This window comes from Cryptomeria japonica, chromosome 4 (genome assembly GCF_030272615.1).
Source record: "Cryptomeria japonica chromosome 4, Sugi_1.0, whole genome shotgun sequence".
Lineage (NCBI taxonomy): Eukaryota > Viridiplantae > Streptophyta > Pinopsida > Cupressales > Cupressaceae > Cryptomeria > Cryptomeria japonica.
In genome coordinates this window covers 376,016,178-376,032,496 of record NC_081408.1, presented here as the reverse complement: position 1 = coordinate 376,032,496, position 16,319 = coordinate 376,016,178, and the positions used below count along the sequence as shown (strand labels likewise).

General features: G+C 37.5%; 1 protein-coding gene across 1 annotated transcript in view; it reads left to right on the top strand.

Annotated features, from left to right (window-relative positions):
* LOC131047455 (serine/threonine-protein kinase PCRK1) overlaps positions 1-14,770 on the top strand; it is a 32,659-nt gene extending 17,889 nt beyond the window's left edge. The window contains exon 4 of the mRNA XM_057981354.2: positions 13,899-14,770. Within this exon, the coding sequence (XP_057837337.1) occupies positions 13,899-14,456 (558 nt within the window). The 3' untranslated portion in view covers positions 14,457-14,770. The remainder of the gene's footprint in view (positions 1-13,898) is intronic.
* The last annotated feature ends 1,549 nt before the right edge of the window (positions 14,771-16,319 follow it).

The following is a 16,319-nucleotide window of genomic DNA, read 5'->3' as shown; positions in this document are numbered from 1 at the left end:
ACGTGTTTATTAATCATGCATTTAATTTGTTCATGCCAAAACATGGGTGTTAAAAGTAAATTGGTGTTCATACTTAACAGAATATATGTGAACTATTTTTCAAAACAAGAATTGGAGATTGTGCCATTTGTGATTGGTGAGAGCTTCTCAAACACTGATATTTTTTTGGCTTGGCCCTCTTCTGAATGAAGGGTCTTTATGGGGCTTATGCTTTGTGCCTTTACTGAAGCTCTTGTTCTCATGCTGTGCTAGTATTACATAGCTCATGTCAAATTCAGATATAATGAGTTATTGTTAAGCATGTGTGATTACAAATTTATTTTGTACATTTAAGTTGAGATGAGATCAAATTTCCTTTAATGTTTGTCTTTGTCTTTAATCTGATGAATCTCTTCTTCCAAAAAAATTACCTTGATAATACAGTTATCTTGAGTTCTATTATTTAGTTGCATTGTGGTTTTCTTAAATGAATTTTTTTGAAGATCGTAAATTTTGTTTGGTAAGATTCAAATTTACAATTTCTGGGTTTCAAGCCTTAGCCCACATCTTTTCTAAAATTATTTTTTGTAAAGTTTTGTAATAGTGCACATCCCAATATAAAAATATTAATTCTACAAGTCTATTTTTTACAGCTCATCTAAAGCAATTTGTGTAAGATTTTGTTTTGCTTCAACAAAAAACTTACAGAAGTATTCAAATAATTTGTATGTCAGTGACAAATCAGTGGGGAGTTATTATGTCACTAACAAAATTTTGATTGGACAACAAGCTGGGTATGTTATGGAAATGTCTGTGCCAAAATCATATAAAATCACTCGCACACACACATGCCTAAAAATAGAAATTAAGATAAGATAATCACATACAAAACATAGAATTAACCAAAACAACCATAAATATTACTCTTGATGTCAATAATATATATCATGACTTTCAAGTTTGACAAATTGACAACTCTTTAGTACTATTTTATGGTTTTTTTTTTTTAATTCTATGCATGTTAGGGGGCTATCTGAACTTTGGTTGCGTAAAATAAAAACATAACTTGCATAGAATAATCAAAATAACCATAAATACTACTTGAGAGTTGATGTCAAGTTGTCAAACTCGAATGTCATGATAGAAATTCATTGTTCAATATATTATAAATTCCTAGCATTCAGAAATAGAAATCATATCAGGTGGTCGTAGAGTATAACTAAGGCCTACCCAAGGCTATAATTTTCTGCCTATTTCCAAATTTCATGTTCCTGTCCCCTGATTTTATTTTGGGTATTGGCTTTGGCCTCTAGCCTTAATATGCTGATCTTTCTCTGTCTGGATCCTAGATTTCAGATTTCTGCTATCCCATTTATTCTGTTAAATTTATACCGCCAAAATTGTGTTGTCAAATTTCTGTGGTTAAATTCCTTGTCAAATTGCTTAATCTATTCCCAAGTTCAAGTTTATTGCTTGCTGTTCAGCCATAAACAACCTAAAAACAGCTCATTTTGCTATCAAATCTAGCAGGTCCTGTTTGAGGGTCATCTGTAACAACAGCATTAGAGAAGCTCTACACAATTGTTGGGTTTAGGTTATGTTTTCAAGTTGACAAGTCAAACTTAAAAAAGTGAAAAAGTTGGGTTCCCTTCAGAATCACACAGTACCGCTGATCTGTCCCAGAATCTTCTGTGTATGCATACTGGAAACATTTCATACCCATTTCTAGGCAGTTTGTAGGCCAATTTGGTAACACAGTGGAACAACGAAAATGAGTATATTAGATGGGTAAATCAAAGCAACACTATTGTGATTTGAATTGAATGACACCATGACTAACTTGTCGGGAGATGGATGCCCCTCCCTCCACTCTCTTTTTTTTAGCACAGTGCTTGCTTTTGCACTATGGCTGAAAGGTAAAAAAACTTAAATCAGGGGCCAAGTTAATTAATCTACTTAGTTGAAACAATGGAATGGTGGCTATGGGCGGGGGCCCTGGCTCATTGGGCTGAAAGCATCTTGTTGCAGGCTAGTGGTCACGAGGTTCAAGGGGCATCCACGTGGTAACGGTACCAAAGTGTGTGTTGTGCCAGCGTCACTGGTCACATTAAAATATTTGCCGGGTGCATTGCAGGTTATAGGGGGCTAAGCCAATTCCTGCAATCTAAAAATTAAAAAAATGGGATGGTGGGTATGATTTCCAGCTTGCTGAAGGAGAATTTTGATAGATGACACTTTGGCTGAGACGATCCCAATGATATACATTGAATATATTAGTTTATGAGATTATTGCCTGTAACTAAGAGCTTGAGAGAGTGCTTGATAAAAAAACTCTATGGTGAAAGGGAAAATTAAGGTTATCTTGGAAGTTGGGAGCCAAAGGATATTTCACTATGAATTTTGCCAGTTACGAGGTCAGACAATATCTTGAGCGGACATTAGTTTTAAAACAGGGTAGGCATATACATGAAATCAGAAATACTTGATTTTCAGGTTCAACGCTACATGGAATTGCCTTCAGTTTTCTTATATGGATATGATTATTTGTTCTGCCACTTGTAAATTTGGAATGACGCATCCTTTAAGGAATGGCAATGCACTTGTTGAATAGTATCCCCATGCGGTCTTACTATTAGCAAGGGTAATCTCACTTATGCTTAAATCCATGTTAATTTGCACCTTAAGAACCCCTTATGTGAAGGCTGAAACAATCGGACTTCTTATTTCGGATTGAGTGGGACTAGCTACTGGATAAATGAAGTGTACTGATTGAATGTCATTATTGCAATGAATGTATCACATTTGCAAAGATCATCCACCATGACTATATTGGCTACAAACCTTACGAAACACTTCCAAGTTCCACCTACAGGCTCTACCCTAGTTGTCTAAAAAATACCATCCAAGTTGAGGAACCAATGCTGGAAACAATGTGATAACATGGAAGAATAAGCATCTCCTGCTTATGAACCAGAACAAATATGAAATTCTACAGGAATCGGTTCCTTGGGTTTAAGACATTGTAGCACACATTTCTGCATCTCCATTAAGCATATCTGGAGTATCCTGGGCCTTGAAAAGACAAAATTGTTCCCAATTGTTCGTCCTTCAAACAGAAAATACTTAATAAACACTTTTAGTCATACCCCTTTGAATTCTCTTTAAGAGTCATCAATGTGAACTAGAAGAATCCCTCCATAATTTGATTGTGCAGTCTGAAATCAACAGTGCCACAAATGAGCCAATTAAAGCTGAAGTGTTGTATCTACCCAGTCATAGACAAATAGTATTCGTTTACAATACAGAACATTCATCTGAAATACAGGTTCTTTTTCCGAAAATGGCATGGATACTGTTCAACCATTTGACAAACTGTTAAGTTTCATATGGAACACCCTGTAAACGTTCTTTTCCAGTTTCTCTTATTAATGACCATCTTTGGGTTCAGCGGAATAAGGAGGAAAGAAACTATCTATCAACCAGCTCCTATGGTGCAGGAGCACCACCTATGAAGGAATGAACCAAAGACAAGATGATCTTCTATTAGTCTAAAATGAATGTAATAAGACCCTATGGGTCCTTTTTGTAATTCAATGTCTTAGGAGTGTGACAAGTTTTGTCCATGTATGGGTCAAATTGTCACCTAGGGTCTTGTAGAGCAAATTGAGTCAATAAGGGTCACAATGGTCTAAATTGAGGGATCAAGTGGCCAAAGGTCTATTTGAGTCATTTTTTATGTTTTAGAATCAAATGTAATCATCTTGAGGGGCTATGATAGTCAGGAGTCTAAGTTGGTTGAACAATGCAAAAATTGTCATATTGTCAATTTGTTGTAATGACAATTTTGCACTTTTGTGAGTAGTGATTCTTCAACGGTCAGTTCATTTTGAAAAACAGTAGGAGGTTGTTGTGGTTGTTTGGGAGACACCTTTAAAGGCCCCAAACACCGAAGGATGTAAGGTTGTTGATTTGGAAAGGAAATTGAAGCATCAAAGCTGTTGGAAAACTCAGAAAACCACCTAATTTTTGTTGATTTCATACTGAAGGTGGATTGGCAAGAATGCTCATCACATAGATCCTAAAACTAGATTGTTTTACCTTTATTTTGCATTTGGTGTGAAGTCTTGAAGTGATCACTGCCCCATTTTATAAGAAAATCTCTACCGGGTAGCCTATAACCCTTAAACCCCTAGGGTTTGACTGTAATAATGGGGTTTGGCCTATCAGTCCTTAATTGGATGCTCTGACACTGTAGGAGATGATAGGCCACTGTATTATATGTCATTTTCAAAAGCCATTGAGAGGACACAACAGGGCGAAGAGGATGAAGAATTAACCCTAGGTCTGGCATCTCTATGTGACAGGCCGGTTTGGTGAGTGCAGTGCGTGTGAATTGAGTGGTAGAGCATAGGTGATGGAAGGGGGTTTGGGATAGACTAGCCTAGTCTATGCTCTTGGATCCTTTCCTTGGATCACCTAGTGTTCTCCACACACCCTAGGGTCTCTAGGACTTCTTTTGCTTGAGGAGTCCCCTGACCTTGCCCAATCCACCCACCAATGAGTTGCAATGCTTCTGCTAAGGTCTCACCTACTCATGAGACTCAAAACCCCTTACTTTGGCTAATAAGGGCTAGGCTTGTTCTACACCTTCCAAGGTCTTAGCAAGGTTATATCAGGTTTAATTCATGGTCTTTCCACCCATTCATGTGCCCCCAAGAAGTTTCAAGACTCCAACCCCTTACCGATTTCACTATTTTGTGTTTTTGCTTACAAAATAGGGCTACAAGGATTTTGACCAATTAGGCCTCCTACCCGGTCCTTTAGGGCTCCCTCTCACAAATGATGCACAAACAACCCAAACTCCCAAAATGGACTACTATTCATTTGGCAAGGGCTCAAGGATTTGCTAGGTTTTAGGCCTCCAAGAGGCCGTACAATGCCCTAGGTAGATTTTAAGGTTTTTAAGGGTTTTTAGGAGGGTTTGCAGGACTGCCAGGGTCATAGTGTGGGTTTATAGCTTTTGCCACCTTGTCTGGATTGGTGGAAGTTTCTCCTTCACACCAATGATGCTTCTCTCACCCCTCTCCAACTCCTCCAAAGGGTGTTCTCTTCTCTGACCAACCTTGCTCTCCAAGACCTCTGCAACTTAACCCTTCCTAGCCGGGCACTGTTCAGTCTCGCCTAGGATTGGGTCTCTTGATGGCCTCCCTGCATTTTCAAGGGCCCTGCTTGCTTTGCAGTATGGTACAAGGTCTGCACTCTCATTCCCCATGGTTTCATGGTGGTTCCACAATGGGGAAAAGAGTTATGCAGCCATTTACACAATCTTGTCCAAAACTGGACAGTAAGAAGGCAATTTACAAACTATTTACAAACACACTCAATCTGCAAATAAAAACCTAATCTAATTGCTCACAATGAAAGCATTTACACCATAGAAGACAAACCACACAGTTTTGCATGTAAATCAATCCATTAACTTGCTTGGTTGCTTCGTTCAAACTGATTGGTAACCAACAAACAGTCACAGTCAGGTCACTTTGTTTTGGCCGTACAATATCTGACATCCAACCCATTCATTTAGGGTTTGCAAATACTTATACTACCCATACCTTAGTCGGTGTGCCAAAATTAGGGCTCTCCACGCTCAACAAGGGTCTTTGACCATTTGGGTGGAAAAGTTGCTTGACAACTTTTAAAAGTTGTCATGCAACTTTTTGCATCTTTTAAGCAACTTTGCCATTGTTGCTTTTCATGACTCCTAAGCCTATTTTGGGCTATTCTAAGGACAGTAACAAGCCCATAAGGCCTAACACACATCCCAGGCACACTCAACCTCTCCTGCACAAGAAATCACAACAAAAACACTAAGGACCTAAAACTAGGACCTAGTCAAACACAAATGAGCTCATGGCTCTTATTACATACATAATGGCTTCAAAAAAAGCACAACCCCAACAAAACAAAGGAGGAGGAAGAGCTTGGAAGGGTGCTCCTGCACCAACAGGGAAGGGGTTTGAATGTGGTAGAAGAGTATTTTGGAGGTTGATATAACATTTCATGATTAGTGGTGGTCATCAATTAGGAGAACCAAACAAGTTTGTGGAAAGGATTCGGTCAAGTAGGCCTAATAGCCCTATTAGGTCTGTTGGTGCAGTATAGGTTGGGATATCTGCAAGTTGGTTGGGAACTTGAAAGTGAGTTAGTGTTGAGAACTCCCAAAAGGGTCTCTGAAAATATAATTTGTTTGCCTGGATCCTCAAGGTACCAAAAGTTATCACCCGATTAATTCAAATAGAGGCCAAATTGCAATTAGGTCTGTTTGTGGGCAAGTGAGTCAAAATTGATGGTACGGAGAGTCTAGATCATGAAATTCTGTTTCATTTGTGTTAAGATGTTGTGAGAACACCCCTCCAAGGGTGGTTGTGTTGAATTGGTCAAGTGGGCCATTCAAACCCCTAAAGCCTAGTAGTAGCCCACTCATGTATGCAAGGGTGTGTGTAGTCACCCAAGACTTGTGAGTGTTTGTTGTTTGAGAAGGGACATATTGGAGCCTTTGAGTCTCCCAAAGTATTGCTAGGTGTCATTGAACCATTGTTTGACTTGGTGTTGTGGAGGACCCTTGGGTAGTAGGGTTTTGGTTGAGTTTGTGAGCCTTAGAGGTTGATTGGTTCAAGCTTGTCCTTTCAGTCTATTTCCTCCTCATCATCCTATCATTCAAGAATATGATGATATGCTACTGAAAATTGCTGAGAATGCTGATTGTTATCTTTCTCTGTCATAGAAGAATCAATAACTCCAAATGAGTATTTAGTGCATCTGCTTTCATGGAATTATAGGGGTTTGGATTGTATTTTTATTGTTTTGGGCAAACCCGTACTGGATTGTCCATGGCATAAGAAAATCAACAGCAGAAAGGGATATTCTGATAATCAATGGGACAGCTTTCATTCAGTGGCCCTCACTGTTCCAAGAAGATTCTATCTGGTAGTCTTTCCAAGGTTCATATCAACATAGATATGGGTCTAGTAAAATTTTGAAGCAGCTAAAAATTCTCTAATTGCTCTTATGAGAGCAGAGAGACATATAGAAAGCACTCAAAAACTCACTTGGGACTTGAGGGAGACAAGTTGATATAAGGACTGTTGAGCTGAACCATCTGTAGGATTAAGGACGTAATGATTAAACTTTTGATTAATCTTAAAGTGATATGTTTCCTGGAAAGACCAATTTTTCCTTTTCCCCAGACACAAAAATTACCATAAAATGCTCTCTTCTTTCCATAATTATATCTACAAACAAACAGCTTTCTAGCATTTGTTGATCCAGTTTTCAGAGTCTTGGGGCATGGGTATGCTCCATGAAGTTGCAAATAATATTCCTTTGCTTGAGATACCAGATCACCCGCTACATTTTCTCAAGCTGGCAAATAAACCTTGGTGCGTTTTCCATTTTCTGAAAGCAACCATTTGACATTTTTGAGAGGGAAGGTGGGTTTGATGAATGGCTTTTGAGAAAGCAAAGAGAGGAAACTTTACAGCGCATCTCTTGAGATGTGATCTTGATCACTTGTGATTGCAGCCTTAAAAGAGCCTGGGGTTGGGGTGGAAGCAATGGCTACCATATGGGAGAGGAAAAAACTGTGTAACTATACACTTGGGGGATGAGTAGACTTGTGAGAGGGGTCTGGGTGTCATGTCCCCACATTTGTAGAAAATATAATTGATATATTTTTACCATAACATATGTAAAATCATAATGAAATTATTATATTGCATTATTGATATCATATTATTAATTTACACTTTATATTGATTAATGATTATTTTAATTAGCAATGTTCAAAAATACATTATAAGCAATAGAAAGCATTTTACCAATTCTATTTCCTAAGGTCCGATAACCTTTGGTGAATTGGTGGGATGACTAAGTGTTACCCATGTCAGATTGTGGAGGGCCCCGTTAGGTAAAGGTGGTGTCCCTTCATACTGGCTACCAAGAGAAGTATCGTGACTTTCCACCACGATGGTTGGGGAGGTTAAATACCCCTCCTCCCTGTGCAAATCAGAGGAAAAAAGAGGAACGGAAAATCGGGGGTCTGCTGGAAAGGAAAGAAAAAGAAAGGAATCTCCAAGGCTGCCAACAGGGATAAGGGAAAGAGTCAACAGTGACAGGTATGTATAAGTCTGACTTTTGATTTAATATTAGAATATAACCAGTCAGCAATTTATATGTATTAAAATCTTATTTGTATGTAATTATATATAACTGCTGTGTGTAATCTTAATCAAATGGGTGGCATTTATATGATATTAAGTTGAGAAGCAAATAATATATAATTATTCAAACAGTATTGAAATGATTCTACATAACAGTATTGTTAAAAATAATGCATATAGATATACATCTGTTAATGAATCCAGAAGGAATAAGGCAATCAAATTCAGTTTGTAATAAATTGCTATAATACTTTGAAATGCTAATAATATAAGATGCAGCAATGACACTTAATGAATAATTCTGATTTAAAGTAATACTAACAGAAAGAACTGTTAACAATCTGATATAAGACACTAAGCAATATGGTATAATGGAAGTATAATAACTATGTCAAATACAATTGATTATCATAATTAGTTGAGCTGAATAACAAAAATGATTTCAGTGGAATATCATAATTGGTTCATTGCATATGAGGGACCCTCTCTTAGGTATGCCACTCCATAGTGGATGCCTAACCCCTGCCACATGGAGCCAAGAGGGATGAAGCATCTGCTCTTGGGCTTAAGAGAGGAGGTGGTTGTGATGAGGGGGAATGGCGATAGGACACCTCGCTGGGTATGTCACTCCATGATGGATGCTTAACACCTGCCATATGGAGCCAAGGGGGATATGATATCTGCTCTTGGGCCTAGGAGGGAGGATTCCTTGGACACCCTATCCAACTAGCCTACCCTAGTGTAATGAGGAACTGGATAGCTAAGAAAAGTAACTAGCCTATAATCTGATTTTATCTAACAAATCTGACTGTATCTGACAGATATAACAATCTGAATTTATTTAATAAATCTCATACTAATGGTAATTAATGCGTTAAGACATACGTCATTCAACATACTTTTAGTGTGTGTTTCAGTTTTATAAGCATCATTACATATATGTTCTCTGGTTTTTATATGCAGGAAAACAGTAAACAGAGGTACTCCCATAAACTTAATTTATTTTAGACTTGGGTAAATTGGGGTTAACTTTAAAGGTATAGCTAACTAGGGGACATTACACTGGGTGTAAGGGAGGAAAGATGAAATAGAGGAGGAAATAGGAACGCTGCTAACATTTCAGGTGAAACAGTAAGGCCCCTTCTCATTATTTGATGAAAAGTCACGTTAGAACAAAATTCTAGATCTTCTCAATGTAATCAGCATCAATGAGATGTGACCACAAACTAATTCTGGAGTGCAGTATTGGAAATTATTAATTGATTTGTGTGATTATCTAGATTTACATACTCAATACTATTTGGCAGGCTTGTTTGCACAACACCAGCGTCTTCACCATTTCCCAAGCTGACTTTGGTAGTGCCTCAAAATGTAACCTTGGCAACAGTAGTGGAGATGGTGTGTGATTTTTATTTTTCTGATTGCTAAGTTGAGGGTTCTATTGTGGTGCTCACCTGTATAATAAATTGATTTACATGCAGAAGCTGGATGACCTGCAATCCAAAAGGAACCATACATAGGTACCAGCTAAACATACGAAAATCCTGTAGCAATAGGTGTCAACCTTGGTAAAGTCAAAACTAAAATTTTCCATGATATCCTGTCACCTTGCTAAACCTTGCACATGAAATACCAAAATTACCAGCCACGGCCAAACTGTCAGATTGGAATCAGTGGCTGGATCAACTCTGCAACCAGCCAACTCCCCTGTGCTATTCTTGGCCTTTGCATTTACTGTCATCTGGACCTTCAACTCCAAAAATGTTTGCTTCTTGGCCCAAGCAACCCCAAGTTTAGACAAATCAATCGAAGCAAACATGCTCGACATCTCCAAACAACTGTCTCTTGGGTTAATCTCCAACCTGCCAATGTATAGAGCCAAGTTGCAGAAGAAAGAGGCAAGATCCTCATATTTTGGATTACATCACCTGTAATTCCCAGAGCAGAGTGGTAATATTTTCTTCGAATCAACAAACTGGGGCCTCTTCCAACATCCACAAAGCCCTCTTAAGAGCTATTGTATCGTAAAACATTCCCAGCTCTTGGTAAAATCTTTCTTTCAATCCAATCCCTCACTCCTCCATCAGGAATCCTAGAATCCGACTTGGCCTTAAAGTCAGCCAAAATGGAATTGCTTGTCCTGAGCATTCCAGTGTTATCCAGTTTGTCTGGATCAAGAACGAGCTTAACAAATTTGAGGGTATCCGTGTCTGGGGTAACAAACATATTACACAAACAATGATCTGATACAGCCCCTCCATATAGTGAGTCTTGAGAACAACACCCATGCTGCATACTGCAGCACAAACACATTTAATAGAAACAAATCCAATCTTGAACAACCGCCTCCTCCATGATTCACCGTCTATCAGAATTGAATTCAATTAATGTGACATGCAGGGCCTTTCCTCCCTACTGCAGCATGATTACTCCTTTTAACTCATCACAAACTATACAAAAGGAAATTTCCCCAAGGAGGGGAATAAAAGTAAAGGGAACATTTTAATATATGGGAGGCATAGGCCACTTGAAGAACGGGAGAGAAGCTCTCTTGTACATCTGAATCAACACTGATCCTTGCTCAGAAAGGCAATTGGTCTATGTGTGCATTCGCCAAAAGTCTGCTGCTTTGTTAAACTTCAGAAAGCAATGAAGAAAAACAATCTTAAGACAGGCCTCTGATAGAACACTATTTAGTTTCCAATCCCTGGTGGCCCCTTCTTCAAGCATACAATAAGTGCTCATTAGTCTCCTCAATGATCAACTTCTTACAACCAAGAGAGGCTGCTAACTTAAGGCCCTCCAGCACCACCTCCATCTCTGTTTCATTGTCAAACCTGATCTCCCCAAAACTTGGAACTTTCTTTGATAACTGCCTGGTGGAAGAATGAACCAAAGCCACTACTCCAGCCACAATGGGGTTTCCCCTTGCTGCTCCACAAAATTCAATTTTAGAAACCCTTTGGAAGAGATTTCCAAGATGCTACTAGTTTTTTTATTCATTACTCAATCAATCCATTAATGGTGTGAGATTGTGTGTGATGTTAAAGGTAGAGCAATCTTGGATTGTTATCTAACATTGGATGATGGTTAACAATGTAGCAGTGGTGGCACCTGCAACAATGGATGCATGGCTTATCCTGATAATTGGATTCCAACATCTTATCATGAAAGGTGATTCCATGTGGTTAATAAGATTGTTTACTTATACTTCTCACCTACCATGTTAATTGGCATCTGCAAGCTATTGCTTTTGACTATCAAATTGCATTTTGCTATGCATGTTATAAAATAGTCGTCCAAGCTAGGGGTTTATTAGTTGGCTTGTGTAGGAGTTAATTTCCCATCAAAATGACTACAGCAAAATGTGTAACTGATTATTTCCCATCCATGCTAGGGCGTTGCACTTGTTATCAATTACTTGAAATTCCTGATTTGAAATGACAGTGCCTTTTGCAGCCACAATGTTCTATACTCTTTACAACTAGAAATCAGTGTCAAATGTTGTTGGAAATTGGGATATGATTAAATTGCCATCTTCAGTTGTCATAGCAAACATTATTTATCCACATTGTCTTATTCTGCTTGTCGTATATTGAGAATGATCAACACAAAAAACACGCTTCCAATAACATTTTCTGCCCTCCAATTACTCCAGCAGTCTTTTAGGGATGGAAGGAGACATTGAATTCCCGATTTTGTTGAACATTTGTGGATTAATTGTGGTTGGTATAAAGGATAAGGGAACAGAGATGCTTTCTGCAAAGGATGATCATAATTTCATGTAAAATTTTGGCTTCTCTATTTGGGAATTAAGCAGATAATGGAGTACTTTATGCCATTGTGTCTAACCTTTTCCTTGGCTTTCAAGATGTCATGAGCTGGTTTCAAGCGCAGTAATCAAGGTCATGCCTACAACTCTAGATACAGCATGACGCGATAACTAAAATCCTGGAATGATTATTTTTCAGGATAAAGTCCTTGAAGAGCTCTTTGATATGCACACTTGAGTCAGATTCATGTTTGCAGGTTCTTGCAATAATATGTCATCTACAAGCTTGTAATTTCTTACTGACTATCCATATCATGTATACTTAGTACAATTGTGCAGTAGTTGAGATTCAAAAGTGCACTTTCATTGTATAGTAGCTGTCTCTAAGTCCATGAAGTGTTGCATCATATTAAGGAAGTTCATCTAAGAAATCAATGTACTGCAAATGGTAGAAGGGAATATAAACTTTCTTTCTTTATATTTATAATTGAACCACTACAGAGAGAGCTTGAAATTTTCATGATCTTAAATTGATCATGTGTCCAGTAATTTCTGTCATCTTCTCACTAGCAGTCTCCTGATTAATGGTATATACTGTGCCATATCAAGGAGAAAGAGCTAGTGACCAATTTGACAACATTTGTGGTATTGAAACAAAGGCAACAACCTAATGGCCCATCTAGAATCATATATAGTTGGGCTGTTATTTCTTCAGACAATGACGTGCCATTTATATTCAATGTTACATTTTTTCAGCGTGGAAGAGTTGATGATATGGTAATGGGTTGTTCATAGCTTGTGTAAGACAAGTGCAAGGCTCAAGTATAAAATCCTTTCAAGATACAATAGCTTTAAAATTTTAAATGAAGTAAATTAGAAGTCATGGTAAGCCAAATATCTTCTATCACATTTACGCATTCTTCAGTATTATAAATGTGTCACATTTGTTAAGGAACTGAGATTTTTTTTTGGATGATTTGATTTGTATGATATTGTGTTTTATTCCAAACATTTTATGTTTGACGTGGAAATTAATCGTAGGAGACCCTTTTTTAAACGTTTCCTTTATGTAGTTTCAAATTAAACTCCAATTTAGTTTGGTGTTGGGATTTGCAGGGGGAGGATTTCAAAATTGCTGTGCATAAGCAGAGGATACAGATCCAACTGAAGTTTTTCATAAATTACACACTTTAGCAAAGAGAATCTTTCGTAGTTCATTGTCACTCCGAGTGCATTCAATTGTATGATATCCTACATTGATTGTGAAAAGGATTGATTCTATTTGTGTTGAAGCCTTTGTAAGAATTCTGCATGTGGATTTTCTTTGGTCTAAGAGAGAGACAGGATTGGACAGCAATTCATTATTCCTCTGCATGTTATCTATTGTCCAGGTTTCTTGTCCTATGAGTTTCAAGGCATATAGTTTCTAGGATTATATAGAGGACTGAACTTATAAATACTGGATACAAATTTCAGGATTTTCCCAAATCTCCAATTTAATGGCATATGGTAGCTTCAGTACTTTATATTTGTGAAGTATGCTTATCCAGCTCATCTTTTGCTCTGTTTGTTTCAGCCTCTTCTATGAAAATTTATTCCAGAAGTTCATTATATTATTTTGTAGGTATATTCCTACGTGATCCGTCAAGGTTTTTCTTATGGTCTATCTCAAGTGGTTTTGCAAATTTTCTGTGCTTATCTCAGTTGAGCAGATCATTCAATGTTCACTTATTTTATCTGCAAAAATGAAGTGTCTAAGAAATGAATAGATTTGATTGACTGAAATTAGTAACATGCATGTTGTTGTAAAGCATTGAGGGCAAAAGGTTATGTGTCATATGATAGTGCACAATTTTAGATATCAAGAAATAAACCTATAGAAGAGAGAACTTGAACACTGAATTGTCAGTTTGTTTGCTTCCTGTCAGGTTGTAGGCACCGTGGGATATGCAGCTCCTGAATATGTTCAAACTGGACATCTTACATCCAAGAGTGATGTATGGAGTTTTGGAGTAGTTTTATATGAATTAATAACAGGAAGGAGATCTATGGACAGAAATCGGCCGAAGAGTGAGCAAAAGCTTTTGGAATGGGTAAAACCATATGCATCAGACAGCAAAAAGTTGCGCCTGGTAATTGACCCGAGACTGGAGGGACAGTATTCACTTAAATCAGCTCAGAGACTTGCTTCTCTAGCCAATAGCTGTTTAGTGAAACATCCGAGAAATCGCCCTAAAATGAGTGAAGTGGTCGAAACATTAAAGCAGATTGTGGAAGCTGTAGAAGCAGGAAGCCCTCAATCTACATTTGATTGCCAAACTAGTGAGACCAACACTGAGATTTTGACTGAGACTGAACCTGCAAAAGAAACAGTCAACTCAAAGCGGCGAATGCTACTCTTAAGAGATATGATCCATCTTAGGAGCAGAGAAAGTGGTCGACCTTCTTGGCGAGCATGGACTCCTAAAATGGTTAGAACATGGTAAATGAATATCAGCCAGTAGTGACTGTAATACCCTTGTGGAGCTGGAGTGATCCGTTTCTACATTTGGGTTGAAATCTGTGTAAATTTATTTCTGTTGATTTTTATTTTGTATTGAAGATTGATGAAAGAATATGGTATGTTGCCTATATTTTTCATAAACAATTTGACCCCCACAGCAACCACCATGCTTTATATTCATTTCTTTCAAATACTGATAATAGTAAGAAGCAGTAACTTTTGTGGCTATTGCTTTTCTTACAATCAACTTGTACAAGATTTACAGGTACATGAAGTCTGTATAGTTCATATTTTCAATCTTGTGACCTCAAGCTTGTAGCTGCAAACCTGTCTAGCATTAGAGCTAGTCCGGCAAACTAAATTTGATGTGTAAGTATATTTCTAAGTAGACAACTGCCTGGTTTAGATTTTTGCTCAACACATTTTCTCTACCATGGATGCCATATTTTGTGGTCCATTTTCTGAAGCGTAAAAGAACCTGCAACTCATAGAGGAGATAACTTGGACTATTTTTTTTGCCCTAAATAATGTCCTTAGACCTTAATTTTTTTTAATGGGGCTCACAAATTCTATTTATATTCAAAGTTCCTTGGATGATGAGTCACCGAGGAGAAGAAAATGCGAGTGTGGTAAAACATTTTGCAAGTGGGAGGTTGTGAAGACTAAGTATGACTAGCAAGAGGGTTTCAATATTTGAATTATCAAGTACAATTTTATTCAATGCTGAAAGTAATCTTAGTTGTTTGAAATCTCCCAGTTTGAGGTCTGCAGTATCTTATTAATTAAATGAGATCTCCAGAAAGGACGTATTAGTTTATGCTCCACCATGCTAAGAGAACAGAGTAAGGCCGTATGTAATATCCCCAAAAAGAAATATTTTGAAAATAACTTAAATAACCGAAAGCTACATAAGATCTGATGTAAAATGCTTTTCCATATATCCACAAATTATTATTAAACATAGAGGAAACACACAAATTTTGACAATTATATTGAGCAAACTGGCCCTTGGCTTCAATGGTCTTCACACCAAAACTTTTGGAATTTGTCTGTGATAAAATCTTATTTATTAACGTAAAATCTGTTGTAACAATAGCAAAATTTTAACAGCAACAGCAACAAAAAATGATGGGAATCGCTTACAAAATCTCATCCAAAGTATTGCACAAAGCACATTGCAAATTCACTATTTTGCTCACAAATTGTACACAACTTAATCCAACTGAAAAATGGATACACATACATCTAGAATTGATCTAGAAACATAAAATGAACATCAAAACAAACTACAACAAACAACACTTGAACTGCAACTACTCGTCTCTAATACTTTGCTTGCAACATACAACACAATTTTTTTTGAAAATAATTGTAAATCTTTATGCTCTAATACAATTTGTGAGTGAAATTGCTTTCAAGAAACCAATGGGATTTCGTCCACAGTCTCCAAACTTAATTCGGTTTTTGTCTAAGAAGGAATTGTAAAGTCAAAGCTCATACAAGAAATTGTAGAAATAAATTGGTAAATCTTCCAAATGGGAAATGGAACTTTTCTTATACCCAACTTGGACTCCAAAATGAGTGTTCATGTTTTTGGGACCTAGGGGCCACCAGATGTAGTTTTAACATAATCTACATAAGGGAGGTGATTGGCAATGGTCTACTCTACCAGAGAAAACTAGATTTTTGCTATGCCTGCAAGGGGCATACATCCCCAGACAGAGCCACTGTTGGGGCCTCAAATTTCCAAATAATTTTAAGCACCTTACTATTAAAAATGGTGGTCTTTTCATGGAAATGACACATAATGGACGATTAATGATTTGAAGAACTAGAGTAAAGGAGA